The 15,076-nt window shown below is 46.1% G+C and overlaps 3 protein-coding genes across 3 annotated transcripts; 1 reads left to right on the top strand and 2 right to left on the bottom strand.

Moving 5' to 3' along the window:
• Positions 1-506: 506 nt before the first annotated feature.
• On the bottom strand, positions 507-3,997 carry PADG_02787 (uncharacterized protein; the record flags this gene model as incomplete). Its single annotated transcript, XM_010759832.1, has 5 exons — positions 507-719; positions 817-1,617; positions 1,674-2,627; positions 2,715-3,302; positions 3,374-3,997. 5 exons carry the CDS (start codon positions 3,995-3,997, stop codon positions 507-509), a joined length of 3,180 nt encoding a protein of 1,059 aa, XP_010758134.1.
• A 1,244-nt stretch (positions 3,998-5,241) lies between these two features.
• On the top strand, positions 5,242-8,594 carry PADG_02786 (uncharacterized protein; the record flags this gene model as incomplete). The annotated part of the gene is made up of 13 exons (XM_010759831.1): positions 5,242-5,429; positions 5,494-5,521; positions 5,676-5,706; positions 5,769-5,976; positions 6,038-6,218; positions 6,287-6,380; positions 6,440-6,481; positions 6,544-6,655; positions 6,731-7,229; positions 7,301-7,389; positions 7,461-7,674; positions 7,749-7,946; positions 8,424-8,594. 13 exons carry the CDS (start codon positions 5,242-5,244, stop codon positions 8,592-8,594), a joined length of 2,055 nt encoding a protein of 684 aa, XP_010758133.1.
• A 3,303-nt stretch (positions 8,595-11,897) lies between these two features.
• Positions 11,898-14,268, bottom strand: PADG_02785 (uncharacterized protein; the record flags this gene model as incomplete). The annotated part of the gene is made up of 3 exons (XM_010759830.1): positions 11,898-12,221; positions 12,300-12,617; positions 12,796-14,268. 3 exons carry the CDS (start codon positions 14,266-14,268, stop codon positions 11,898-11,900), a joined length of 2,115 nt encoding a protein of 704 aa, XP_010758132.1.
• Between the last annotated feature and the right edge of the window lie 808 nt (positions 14,269-15,076).

Raw genomic sequence — 15,076 nt, 5'->3', positions numbered from 1 at the left:
GTGGATATCGCGCCAAACAATTAAAAGTTCAATGCAGAGGCCGGGGTATATAAAGAAATTATAAAGTCATGGGTCTCAGTAAGTTCGTTAGAGACTGGTTCGTTTTCTAGGGGTGTTAGAGGGTGACCAGATCATATACTAAACCGATAAAAACGAAAGAGGCTAGGAATGCCGTTGGATCAAGAGATAGAGTAGCATGCTCAACCGGATGATCGTAAGATGATAATCCAATATATACAATCTCCACAGCTCTACGCTGGACTTACAAAATGGCATAGATCTGCCGGGTTTTTAAGTTGATGTCGGACGGGGGCGATCGGGGGTTCGCTATTTGGTTGAACAGCGTCTCCTTCGTGGTGCTTTCAAAGTCGCTAGAGTCACAGCTACCCTATTGTAATTTCGCCCGTGCATTGGAATACTCTGATTGACCCAGTCCTATCAGACAAGGTATTTAGAGGCTGATAGCGCACTTGCGTAAAAAAGCTATACCCACGATCTCGTACCTCTTATCTAGTCATTCCCCGAAACCGACTTAAAAACCTAGGGGGGTCTGCGGGCAGTTCGACTGCTGGCTTTACGCTTCTTTTTGGTAGTAGTGATAATGACACCTGTCGCGGCAGCTCCTGCATCTGTGGAGGATCCCTACCACTTTCCGCTAACTCATACTTAGGTGATGGTGGTTTCTGTGGCATAGCAACCATTGAGGCTTCGATATCTCCCTAGTTATATTATTCAGTTAGCAAACATTGTTCGAAAAGCGATTGAAGTCGGGAAGAGGACAGGAGGTAGAAGTGGAGACTGAAAATCTCTACGTACTTGGGCTGTTACTGGTACCCTTTTGACATATGCTACTCCTTTTGATGAGTCAATCCAAGCCATGATAATGGCATCTTCATCAGTCATGGTCATATACGACATGGCAAATGAGTCAGATTTCGTCGTGAGTTCTCTGGATGTGGCCAATCTTTTGATATCAATAGGACTCGAGTCTAGATTGGTAATCTGATACAGATAACCCTGGTCGTTTACCATGGCGAGCTCAGAACCAGATGGAGAGAAGGAAGCACATTGTATCCTGTTACCAAGTTTCCCATGGCGGCCGGTACTATCCTTGACTTCAGTTTTATTCCCCTCTTGAGGGTGGGTTAGAATAGGCACCCCTGACTGTGTCCACGTCGAGATGCACACTAGGTCATCTCCTCGACGCGAAGATCGGAACATTGCAGCTGATATTCCATTATCCTCGGATTCGTGTAACGGTACATAGTATCTGCAAGCGGGTAGTTCGTGAAATACCACGAAGGGAAACTTCCATTCAAATATTTGGATGACGCCTTTAGCATTTCGGGTACTGGCAAGAAGCACAAGCCCGTCTCTGGAAAATGAAAGAGTGTCCAATGTACAGGTTGTACAATTTCTATGGAAAAGGCCATGGAGCCGGTCTTCTCGAGGGGCTTCCGAGTCTGTTGTCTTAAAGAACCGAACAATAGAATTTTCAAATCCGATCACGACGTAGTTCTCCATTGGGCAAACTGTTATGCACTTGCACCATAATGTTGAAGACATACGGTACTCAACAACAGGTGCTGATGCATCAGTAAGGTTAATTATCCGAAGCTAGAATCAAGTTAGTCAAAAAAACTGCGATAACCGGTTTGAATGCGGGAAGTTACCGTAAGTTTATTATCGCGGGTGCCAATCACGTATGCCAGGTACATTTTCGTAACTGCTGCAAGAAGGCACGTACTGTCTGTTGAAAATGCGCGTTTCATGGTGGGCGGGGATGTTCCAACATCCCACAGATGTATCGTGGTTTGAGTCCAGAAGAGGGCAAATGTTGAATTTTGAGAAAGATAAACGTTGGTATTTTTGGCAAATCTTCCTTTCACGCTCTTCATCGCATTGGCTAGGCTTTTCAGAGGGATTTCGTCTAGCTTTTGTGACTCCAAAAGCGATGATGAAAGAGAGCTTGTATCTCCAGAAGCTGCAATGGATTCCTTTCTAGTGCCCAGTTTTCTCCAACCACTTTTCCCTCTATCAGACACTCCAGGGGACTGTAATGTTCGCGATCGGAAAAATGGGACGGATTCAAATGTTGTTGTGGAGATATTTTTCTCAAGCTTGGGTAGATTCGCTCCCTGGCTAGAGAATTCGGGAGAACCGAGTGACACTTGTGAATCCGCCGCGTTGGCTTGGCCCAGAGTGTCTCCTATTTCGTTGATAGCTGTCAAACTGTCCATAGGCGAAAATTCGTTTCGAGGAGCATCAAATCTGTGACGGATCCCAGGAGTAAAAGGGGGTGATTGTGTGAGAAGGGCTGTGGTGGGGCGCTCAAATCGAGCTGAATTGGGCGAAATTATATCCTGTGGTCTCGGGCTCCCTGGGTTGGTTAGATTATTATATGACGGGAAAGGACTACTACTTTCAGTCTTGGGAGGTAGTAGTTGGAATTGGGTTGGCAAGTGTCTCTCAACACTGATTGTATCAGCATTGGATTCAATGTGGGAGAGAAGATCCCAGGTACGCAGGGCAAGTTGTATCTCACGAGCCATTGTCACAGCGTCTCCGCAGTGTCTACAATTTGTCCCTTGAGGCAGAGAAATTTCTGAGGTTTCTCCCAAATCAAGCTGTGATAGAAAGAAGAGTTAGCATATGTGGCAATAGAAATGTCACTAAAGGTAAAAGAAAAGGATTTCGCCAAGCCTACAACGTACTGGAAGATTAATATTTTCCAAATGTCTTAGCTGGGAATATCCTACGAAGTGGCACCTTCGACAATTTAAAACAAACAGTCTGGGGCGGGTTGCTCTGAATTGTCCGCTGGGATCATCAAATAGAGCAATGTTCCGAGTGATTTCCGTTATGCTATGAACTACTTCCCTATCACTCACACGGCAAATCAATCGGCGAGCACTAAGCCTTTGATAGAGGGCAGCTAGAGCGTCAACCGTGCTCTCATCATCATCAAACTCAGAAGAGTTTTGTGTTGTAACGTTGGGTGTATTTGGAAGCACAATTCGAAAACTGTTGATGAACGCTGCAATTAAATCTGCTTTGGAAAAATGATGCGGCAACTTGATATTGTCGAGAGAGGTCAAGACTGCATTTCGAGTTTCGGAAGATACCTCCTGCAGTTGAGTATTTCGTGTCCTTGTATTAACTGCATATTGAATGTTTGCCCCTACAACAAAGTGAGTGACATCCCGTAGAGCCATGAACTGACTTAACCAATCGTCAGATGATCCATCTTCTGGAACGATTGTAGAGACCGACTCTGATAACAAGCAGGGGGCAAGAGGGTACTAGAGATGAGCAGAAAGCGTTAGTCCAAAGAATGATATAAGGAGACCGTTACCATTTGGATGTTGCTTACCAATTCTATTCCTAGATTCGGTAGTTCATATCTATATATTGAGGGAAGCGCTAGCGAATCAGGATCGTTACGTAAAGAGAATGTTACTTCTTTACAAAGCTGCAACAGAAATGACTTTGGGCCTGAGTAGCTATCATAAACACGCTCCAGGGATCTATGTATGCGAGAGAATCGTTCTCGGCGATCTTTTGCCCGTTGGCCTGCTGGCGCTTTCGGATGCAGTGACAGGAATCGTAGACACAGCAAAAGGAATTCGGCGAGGTGATGGTCCCGTAGCCGTCGAACTTCCCACAGACTCTCACGGCCCTCTTCAATAATTTGTACAACAAATTCCACACATCGCAGGGTTGTTTCCCAACTCGCCAGAAAACTAAGATATGGCCCTGTATTTATGTTTTCTGCTGGCAGTGACAGACGCTGGATGTAGAAAATGGCATTCAACTGCGAAAGCAACGTCGTCGTTAGGGCCTGATATGATTCCTTATCACCTTCTGCATATATTTTCTCCAACGAGAAATGGCCTAACAATTCCTTGATGATATCTTCCACATCGCTTCGAAGTGCAAGGACGTGCCAGACATCCCCCAAGCGCATAGATAACGACGATGTGCCTGTTGTCGCCATGGCAGAAGAGGACCTGAGTCCCGAGGAATTCCGCCTCGTGGTCCAGTTCCCAAACAGTCAGATAATGCACACCGTTAGGGCTCCACCCGATCGTTATAAACTAGATCTGTTGCTAACTGACAAGTATCCGCAAGAAAATTCAGCCGGTGGTTGAGACTTGGATCTCTCAGGTAGTTAGTGTTATTCGCTAGCTGTATGCACCGTCCCTAACCCCACCATGGTATGAAGCAGCGACATGTGGGACTTTGTGTCCCAAGACAGGATCACTTCCAAGGAGTCTGGGTGGGTTCGAGGAAAGCTGGGGAAGAAGGTTCAGACGTGGGTTGCTTGTTGGGGCTTACATACGGAGTGGACTATAGACCAAATGGAGTAATCAATGCAACAAAAAGGACGTATGCTCCGCATTCAGGAAATGATAATAGTTATCTATTCCGCAGGTGGCTGTCTTATAAGCAAGGAACCGATCATAGAGCATGTAAGGCTGGGAATTCCGCAGAAACAGCGAATAATAATGCCATTGCTTTTCTTCCGTTTAAGCAAGCCCGGGCAGCATGCAATTCCACTTCACGTGGCTATATTGACACTGGATCGTCTCAAGCAAGAGGAAGAATAACCACGAGATTTCGCTCTCCAAACAGTGGAGTAGCTTTGCGACTCATCGAGAGACTAACGTTCGGTGGGGGGATACGAAGTCGTATTGTTTGGGAATCATGAAAATCATGGCTGGGAGAGGCCACTAGCTTCGGCACTCCTAAGACACCTGAAGCCTCAGGAGCAACGGTAAATGATCCCTCCGGCATCTAGCCAATGGCTTGAGGTCTATGCATTTGTCGCGTACTGGTGACCGAGAATACTGCTGCGTATCTTATCCAAATCAGCACAAACAGGACAGGGGACCACCCGTTCGCCAATGGGAGCTCAGGAATAGGAAGATCCATGCCACTTGTTTTCGTATGCATTTGGTCGTCGTGTCATCCCTCTCCTTGCAAATCGACCGTCAGCTCTAGTACCCGATACTGGAGTCCATTATTGGACACTGGCGACAAATGCAGACCTGCAGAGGGGCGGTGTCTCTCTAAGGAGATGATCATTGCTCTTTTTCCATCTGGGCACACCAGAAGAATACTGGTGGGACGAATACGAGCTTGCCCGTTCACCATGCAACGCCTTATATATCCCCAGATCATTCGCATTTCGCATTTTACCTCTCGCCTTGACTGACAAGCCAGGCAGAAAGACACAGGATGACAGTATCGTACCAATCTATTCTAATGGATAACGAAAAACCTGAAGTGGTTGTTCCCAGGACGCACTTCCATGAACTCCATGAAGAGGATACTCAATTATCGGATGATGCGCGTGTTGGACACCATCTGTTCATGGATGAAGCACAGGTGGAAGAAGAGCGGAAAACGAGAGGGGACAGTGTCTGGTGAGGAGCCCGACTACCAAACCGAGTAGTTTGAGTTATGGCTTACAAGATTCTGACATTATAGGCGAGTGTTGAATGAGAGACAAATTAATGTATGTTGATTCAATTGCTGGGAGAGGGGAGTGGTGTATGCTGACTACACACTGCGAACTTAAAAGATGATAGCCTTCTCTGGGTAAAGAGCCTTTTTTCTACCCCTGAATTAACCCACCACGACCGCACTTCAGGGACATATCGCTAACAGAGCCTATTTCGATTCCTAGCACCATCGGAAATGGTACCTTTCCTTTAAGCAATAAACGTGCAGAAGAGGTAAAATTCTAATGTTTTCAAAAAAAGGGCTTTTTCTCGGTAGTGGTCGATCCCTTGCCTCTGCTGGGCCTGGTGGCGCAGTCCTTGGCTATATACTTATGGGCACGGTTATCGCGTCGGTCGTCTCTTGTCTAGGTGAAATGACAGCGCTGATGCCGGTGAATGCTCCTGTTATGGAGTTCCCTCGCCGCTTCTTAGACCGTGGGGTTGGTTTTGCCATCGGTTGGATATACTGGTAACGTCTAATATTGATCTGGAATCAGCTTGGAACGGTGTAGCTAATGGAGCTGTGCAAGGTTCGCGTACGCTGTTCTAGCCGCTGACCAGCTAGTCGCCGTAGCAAATACTATCCGCTTTAAGTATGTCGACGACAAAGGGATCCATTTGGAATGGGTGACCGGAGGGAGTGTCCATCCCGCAGTGTGGGTGTCTGTGGTTTTGATAGCCGTAACATTAATCAACACGCTGCCCGTGAAGGTACGGATTAGTGTTGAAGGTGGTTCTTGATGATTGATGTACATACTTTGCTGACATTAGGATTATAGTACTATGGCCAACTTGAATACGTCTTTGGGTGCATAAAAATCTGTTTTCTCGTTTTGGTTATCTTACTGATGGTTATTTTGGATACCACTCAGCGTCAGTACGTCTCGTCGAAAGCTTGTCGAAGAAAGGCTGACATTTCCCTGGGATATTAGCGCTGGATACCAGTTACTACACGACCCCAGTCGGTACCAGATGTATGTTTATATGCCCACATTTTGACATGTTGGGGGTAGTGAAAACTAATCATGAGCTCAAGACTGGGACTCACCGTACTCCTTTTTTGCGCCGCGTTATACGGTCAGGAGTCATACGACCGGCGAAGTTCAGCGAGTGATCGAGGGTTCCGTCGGGACATTTCTTGGGATGTGGTAAGACTCAACCTCCCTATATCCATTTTATACCGTGGCCACTTGATGTGTAGATTGACGCGCATCTGTCCAAAGGACGACCTTCACAAACATTATTTTTTCGTATGTAGGCATGGACATGGTTGCAGCCACAGCAGCAGAAAGTAAAGCTTTGTCCAATGCCGAGAGCATGAAGATGGCATCGCGCAAGGTTTCCATACGAGCAGTGACACTGTATACCCTCTGCATGTTGACGTCTTCATTTGTCGTCCCTTACGATCACCCTTTTCTCAACGGCCGGGGGCAATCCGAGAGCGCACACTCGATATTTTTGATCGCTGTAGTCCAGGGAGGTCTTCCAGCGGCTGCCCACTTTTTCAATGCAATCTACCTATTTTCAGCTTTTTCCTCCGGTATTAACTCCATGTACGTCTCCTCAAGAGTTTTGCATACTCTAGCGCTGCGTGATCAAACAGGGCCGGAGTTTATCACGAGAAGGCTGCGTCAATGCCACAATGGTGTACCACTCAGGGCAGTTCTGGTAACTGGCGCATTGATGTGTCTCGGATACTTGGGGACTGGGTCCTCTGGCCAGGTCAGCAACGCAGCATTCTTCATGATCAGGATGAAAGTTTTGCTCACCAACTATTTGAACTGCGATTTTAGAGACTGAGCGAGCTTTCGACGAACTGTACAGTGTCCTGTTTGATTGTGTACATTGTCATCTGCGGGACTTACTTAGGTTTTTTCAAAACGTATGTCCAATCACCACGTCTAACTGCTTTACTGTCGGACGGAGTTTTGACTTTTCCTGCTTGATGTGCAGGCTACATGATGTTAAGCGCTACGGAAATACATCAGAAGCCCAAGCCGCCTGCTATGACCGTAACCACCCGCAGTATCCTTATAAATCCCACGGCCAGTGGTTAAAAGCTTGCTACGGCTTGGTTGTATGCACCGTCCTGGTGGTCTTTAATGGAGTGCCCTCCTTCTTACAGGACCCATTCGATATTCGAGGGTTCTTTGCATCGTATATTGGAGTAAGTCTCCCTGTTATGAAACCCAAATGGCTATTGGGAGTTTTCAGGATCCTCAGAACCTAATCACATGCCAGGTCCCGGTATTCTTTGTGCTTGTCATAGGCTACAAGCTGTCAAAGCACGGATTCAACTTTTCGCAATGGGGCCCAGAGAGGTCCAACGATCTCGGCAACTGTGTCCAGGTCACAAGCGAGAGGAGAAAAGGAAGATTGCATTTTCCAGACGAAGGGCTTACCAAAGGTAACGTCCTTGAGTTGATCCAATGGATCTGGGTATGGATGAAGTAGATCCCGACTCGCCACTATTGTTCTGGTTGACCGGGTCATTTAATAGCTTTTTTTTTAAATTTTTTTTAATTTTTTTTTTTTTTTTAATTTTTATTTTGCTCTTCTGTAGTTAACGGGGCGCATGGGTGGATATACCAAACTGTCCTTTTTGGAAGCAATATAATATACATAAATCAATGTATTTATTACATAGAATTTCTTTACTTTTCAACTACGACCTTCATTCCCAATGTTTGTGTCAATTCTATCACGCTTGTTTTACTGTTGTTTGTCCTTATCGTGATATCTTTACCTGCGTCGTCGCCATCCTTCAGTCTTGTTCCGTTCCTGAGGTGCTTGTTGGCTTCCAGAGCTAACGGTGGAGCCTAGCCGTTAGGCGTCAGAATAAGCCTTGCCGCTCCCTGCCATCTCCATTTTTTTAGGTAAGGTTAGCCCCTAACAGACCTAACATATGAGACATAGTCTAAGTTAGCCTCAAGTTCCTCAACCCTTGACACTTGGTTTGACCACACCCTTGGGACTTTGAAGAAAAGTGGAGGTCTCGTATTCGTCAAATTAGACCCAGACCTTGAATCAACAGCAGAAGCAAAAGGAGGAGAGCAGGGAAGTGTTGGCCCAACATCATGGGGCTAAAGGATTTGCTACTTTTCTGGAGCTGGGAATCTTTCAGGGTTCTCGGTGTCATCTCCTCTCAAGCCAAAATTGTTGCTACCTTAGCCCACCTTGACAGTCCTGCTGACGGTACCCCGAATTCAATCGGGGATAGATTCATGGGTGCCAATGGGCGCATTGGAGCCAACTTATTTACCTAAAACGAAGAACTGTTTGACCAACCACTGTTTGACGAACAACTTCCCTAGACAAGGATCCTGAATTTATCATGATTCCCCAAGACCGAACGAAACCCTTTACCATGTGAATGTTCCTGGAGTGACCCGTGAGACCAGCATGAGCTTTGCGCAAGAAAAGCAGCCAACCGGATGGGGCCGTTACCGACCACTGGCGATATCACTCTTTTGTCGACCGTCTGTCAAGTATATGTCCTATCTCAGCTCTTCCCAGGTGAAAGCAGCGGGACATGTGATATTAGGGCTCCAGTCTGTTAACGAAGGGTACATTTGCAACGTCCTTATGACTTATCTTTTGCCTACCAAAGCAGCAACTAGTTAACTAGTTACTAGCGACGGGATCACATCCTCCCGAATGGATCTGATCCGCCGGTCTGACAGGAAGCGAAAGAGACAGCATTAACAGAGCTTACATATATGCATGGTCTTCTGGTGAAGGAAATGCCAGATTGAGAAATGAAATCAAGTTTCCAGGGGTTTGGGGCATTAGATCACTGGCTCCGTTTATTATACATCCGTGTGTGATTCGTCATGTTATCGCACGCCTCCAAGGGAGACAAACCTTGACCCGCGGGGTCTCCGAATTTACCCCCTTCACGGTCCGTTCAGCTGGGCCCCATCCTGCTCTTCTGCAGGAGCTGTGTTTTCCACCTATCGACTATCATTGGCGATGATAATTAAGTAACTTACATATGTCTCCTTGCTAATCGGGGGGCCTAGATCAACTAGGAGAGCAGCAAATTTTGAAAACAGCAACACTTGACTCACAACACGCCGAATGCAGGGGAACCGGTGACCCGTTGGTGTCGTCAAGCAGCCTTTTTTTTTTTTTTTTTTTTTCTGATTTTGAGTTGTCCGGTGGTCGGGGAGAGGTTCATTGTGGGTTGCAAGCCTATCTCTTTTTCCAGAGACAAACAGTTCCCACCCCGGGCTTTTTGAACTCGCTGGTCATTCAAGGACCAAGACTGGCCAAAGTACAACAGATTCGGATGCTAAATATACCACCCCAGACAACAGAGAACATCAAACTACGCTATCTAACCCTAGAGAGAACATGATGACGGTGGCTCAGCATGGCTGTAGTCATCTCTTTGACCAAATAAACACCATTGTGGTTTTTGATATTGCACCACGATGATCTCTAGGAGTTTTAACGGTGGAGGGCTGGAAAGGGGGTTGTCTGATAGGATTAGCAACCCTGGAAGTGATAAGATGCGGTATTGACATATGAAACTGTCGTCTAAGATTAACTTTTGTCATCCGGAACTACACATAGTTACTAGTTAGTTAACTTAACTAGTTATCAGATGATTTTAGTAGGTTAACCAAGAGCATGGTATCTCGTTGAGATATCAAGCCTTGATTCAAGGCTCAACCCAAAGCTTGGTAGAAGCGTTGTAGCTTTTGAGCTATCACAACCTCAGGTCTCCATAATTTGAAAATGAAATGTCTTCCTTTCTTTTTTTTTATTTTTATTTTTATTTTTATTTTCTATTTTTATTAATTAATTGAAGCTGTCATCTTCTACTTTCATCTCTTTGCTGGAAAACTCAAAATGTTGAGCCACATACTCATGGCTTTCTCTCATCGCCTGTCTCAATAAATAAATGATGGTGGGTGCTGACTGACGGCAGTTTCGTGACAGCTGATGAAAAACCCGCAAGTTAAAAGATATGATGTCAATGGTCCCTTCAACTATGCCTGCTTGTATTCAGCAAATAGTTAACGTAACCTCTTTTATCTTCTTGATTTTTGTTCTATATGTAAAACAGTTTGTATACTCCTCGACGTCAACTCCATAATATCCTTCAGATGCAAGGTAAATATAAAAAAGCCACCGTCTGTTTTGGGGATTCATAAAGGGTTGTAGACAATGGGAGGCGACAAAATGGTTAGATATGGCTTCCTCTCGCCCGAGCGGAACTCCACATTGGGCGGAGCGGAGCGGAATTTCTAATTCATCAGCACCATTAAAATGAGACTTGTGATCTAATATATTATGTACCTCCGCGGAAACAATCGCAAAATTCACTCCCAACCACACCGATATTCATAGCGCATCTTTGAAATTGATAGGTTGGTTGGATACCGGCTGTTTTTTCCAGGAAACGAAATATACCGAAAACCTTGCCTTTACGGCCCCAAACTAATCGTCAGATTGGTGCTAGCTACGGGGGGGGGGGGGGGGGGGGGAAGGGGAGGAGACAGTTAACAAACCATCATGATTGACTGCACCGTTGTTGTATCTCTATTGATGAGTGATGTTACACCCGGGTTTCTGCCCCGACCTCCCATTGAATTCAACAACAGGGAACTGATGAGCCCTGCGGGATAAACTACATGGTGTTCTTAGCATCTAGCAACTGCTTTACATTCAGATAGGCCTGACGAGGGAGGGAGGAGATGATAAAGAGAAATATTGAGATGGAAGATGATTTCTGATCGTCACATAGTCTCGTTTTCCTTGCTTGTGCTTTATACTCACATTTGATGGCACGCTGGTGGGAGCGAACTGGTAAACACTATGAAGTAGGGGAGCAGTTGAGTTACGACATTGTCGGTTCTGTACTAGGAAAATTGGAGGGCGCCGGGGGGGGGGAAGAGAAGCAGGAACTTCAGAGGAGAAGAAAAGAAATCATTAATAGCGGAAGTTTGATCACAGACAAAAATTAGACAATAGTTGATTCAACTAGATACTCGTCTTCTATTCTTTTTCTCTTCACATTTTAAATTCACTTGGCCTTTTTTTACTCTCTTTTTTCTTCTTTTTTTTTTTTTTTTCTTTCGCAAAGGACATATATAATCAAAGGTAGTTCATGAAAAGTTAGGAGGAAATAGGGGAAAGAAGAAATATCACACAAAATAGGAAACGCAGGGAGAGACGGAAGCGAGAGGGGGATGATTGAGATAGCGAAAGGTTGGGGAAATGCTAGTTCATCAAATTCATTTCCAACCCTCTTTAAAAAAGCAAAACGCAAAAGACAAGCGTAAGAAAAGTCCATATTATTCTAATAAACAAAGAGGCAAAAGGAAGGACCATTAACGACAAAGAAAAGAAAGAAAAGAAAATGGTCCCTAATAACCCCAATCACGAACCTTGCTCAACCTCAGCCATTGATTCATCAGCATTCTTATCCACTTCCCCAGCTGGAGCAGCAGCATCCATATCCTTCATCTCCGCATCAGCAGCTGGGGGAGGGCCGGCGGCCTTCTTTGCCGCCTCCTCTGCCGCCTCCTGCTCCTCACGTCTCTTCGCAGCCGCCTCCTCCTGCGCTTTTTGAGCTGCAGCACGCTCGGCTTCGACCTTATCCGTGTAGCGCTGTATGATGGGCCCAGCGATAAAACGGATATCGTCCATCTTGGAAATGTAGACGGCCTTGGTGGTGTCTTCACCGTCTTCGTAGAGCCAGTCCTGCAGTGAGAAAAGGGGATGAGTTAGTGACAATTTTTTGCAAAACTCGTAATTTTGGATGTGAAGAAACAGACATACCTCTATCTCATCAAGCTTCGTTTTAAGCTTCGTCTTCTCCTCGTCGCTAGCGAACTCGGAATAAACACCATCGATCTTATCCCGCAGCTCATAGATATGCGACTCAAGCTCATTCTTTTTATCCTCCGTATCGGCCACGAGTTTATCCTCCATATACATCGCATTCTCCTTCTCAGTCAGGCGCTCCTTGGACTCTGCATCAAGGCCAGCAGTCCCCCCAGAGACAGGCAAGTCACCCTTACGCACCTGCTTCTTGACCTTGCGCATTTTCGGCTTACCATCTTCGGCATCACCATTAGGAGCATCAGTGTCCATGGCCTGTTTCCACAGTTTTCTCATGTTAGAAAACACGTTTCTCTTTTTTGGGATATGTAATTCTCGTTAAAAACAAAAATCTATCTTAGGGAAAGAATTTCGGTGTTTTAAGACGGGAAAGGGGGGGAAGGGGGGGGGGGGGGGGGGGCAGGGGGATGGATAGAAAAGATAATATACTTACATCGCCTTCTTTCTCGGGAATTGGTTCTTCAACCTCCACATCCTCCACATAATATGCAGATTCAATACTGAGAATACCATGCAAGTTAAGTCTAGCTCTCAACTTGACCGTAGTAAAATCACCGTCGGAACTCTCTGTGATGCCCTTGACAGAGAAATGGCCAATCCAAGGGTTTGTTTTGCCAGGCAGTCTATCAATGTCTCCATAGCGCGCCTCAACATCGAACGGCTGCTTGCGGTAGAAAGTAAGAATCTTGGTCGAGGGCATGACATTTCCCTTGCCGAAAACAATCAACGAAGTGGCCTCATCGGGGATATCGGGTGCCCGTTCCCAGGTAAATTCGATGGGGTAGTTGACGATGTCGTGAACGGAGAAGTCACGCACGCGGAAAACGGGTGAGAGAATGGCACAGCTGAAAGCACAGCCGCGGGCAACGGCCTCATCCTGGTTCAGTGTGAAGGAAAGCGGTTTGCCGAAGAACTCGCTGACTTTCTCCTTGATGATGGGCACACGTGTGCAGCCCCCCACCATCTCGATGGTATCGATATCCTCTGGTTTCAGATCTGCTTCGGCAAGGGCCTGTTCCAGGGGCACCGTGACGCGTTCCAAGAGCGGCCTGACCATTTCTTCCAGTTCTTCGCGCTTGACCATAGTGCGGACATCAATGTCATCCATTAGGGACTCGATGCTCATAGGGGCTGCGGCGTTGGCGGATAGGATCTTCTTCAGTTTCTCTGCAGCAGTGAGGGTTCGCGTCCAGGCTTTCAAGTTTGTTTTGATATCGATGTTGAACTTTTCCTTGAATTCCTTGGCGAAGTGGTCACCGAGAGCCTTGTCGAAATTACGTCCACCGAAATGACGGTCATACGTTGTGGCCTTGACGTTCAGCTCTCCCTTGCGGAATTCAACGATGGAACAAGTGTAGTCGCTGTGTCCAATATCAACAAAGCAAACACGTCTGGGCTTCTCCTCAGCGGTGGGAAGGTCGAATTTCGTGATACCCCATCCCAGAGCAATGGCGGTGGAGTCATTTATGAGGCGGAGACAGGTCAAACCGGCAATTCCAGCGGCATCCAGCAGGCTTCGTCGTTGGGCATCAGTGAACCAAGGCGGAACACTGAGAACAACATCTGCGACGGGAAGTTTCAGTTCGGAAGAGACAGTGGTTTTGATTTTGGAGAGGAACATGGCCACCAGCTGGGTCGCGGTGAACTGTTCTTTCTTGCCCAGATAGGACACCTCAGCACCGACCTCACCGTTGACATCGACCAGGGTGGCAGAGTTGTAGTCTTGCTCGATCTGGACATCGGGGTCGTTGAAAGAACGACCTGCGAGACGTCTCAGGGTGCCAACGGTGTTTTTGAGATTGGATATCTCCTGTGTTTTGGCAGCCTCACCAATGTATCTGCTTTTGGGACCGAAGCCAACTAGGGATCTGAGGGTTGGGAGAGATAGCTTGTCAGCAGATATCATTTTCCTTTCTGATATGTGGGGAATTTATGCGGCCGGGAGCTGGACTTACGGCGTAGATCGATTGGAGACCTCATTCGTGAGCTAATTGTTCCTCGAAGACAGGCACTTCGTCAGTGAGAGAAGAACCCAACAGGTAGAATAGGATATAGCAAGTAAAAGAACACGCCGAAATATCAACCCGGCCACAGTATTCATGCAATATCATCACCGCCATCACTCACAACAACCCCATCAACAAAAGTCTGGAAACAACACCACAAACCGCAAAGATAAGGAAGAGAAAGGGGAGAGTATACGCACAATATCAATACCCTTGTTTCTAGCAACGCCAACCTTTGTTGACTGCGAGCCGAAATCTATACCAACGACGCTCATGATGACGGTATGCGATCTTTATAATCGGCGGCAAAAAAAGAAAAGAAAAGGAATTAAAAAAAAAAAAAAAGAAAAAGATCTTTCTCTAAAAAAAAAACCAACACAGCAGGGAAAAGAAAGAATGACAAGAATTTGAACTCAAATGTGTCCTGTTTTTACTTTCAAGGTACTTCGTTTGCTTATAGCTTTCTTGATTTTGTTTCGGGGAGTGATGCGGAGTTTTAATGGAGGAAGGGCGGGAGTGTTTTTGGGCGTGAAAAAGCTAAACAGCACAGAGGAAGGTTTTCAGCCTTTTGCGGAAACGGAAAAAGATAAAGACAACAACAGAGAAGCGTTAGGATAATAAGCTGGGGAAGCAAAGGGGAGGAAGATGGAGGAGGGGAACAAATACTTGATTGCAATATGTTATGATGCAGGTTGGAGGTTGGGTGTT

Source organism: Paracoccidioides brasiliensis (genome assembly GCF_000150735.1).
Source record: "Paracoccidioides brasiliensis Pb18 unplaced genomic scaffold supercont2.3, whole genome shotgun sequence".
Classification (NCBI taxonomy): Eukaryota; Fungi; Ascomycota; class Eurotiomycetes; order Onygenales; family Ajellomycetaceae; genus Paracoccidioides; species Paracoccidioides brasiliensis.
This window is presented reverse-complemented; position numbering and strand designations above follow the sequence as displayed.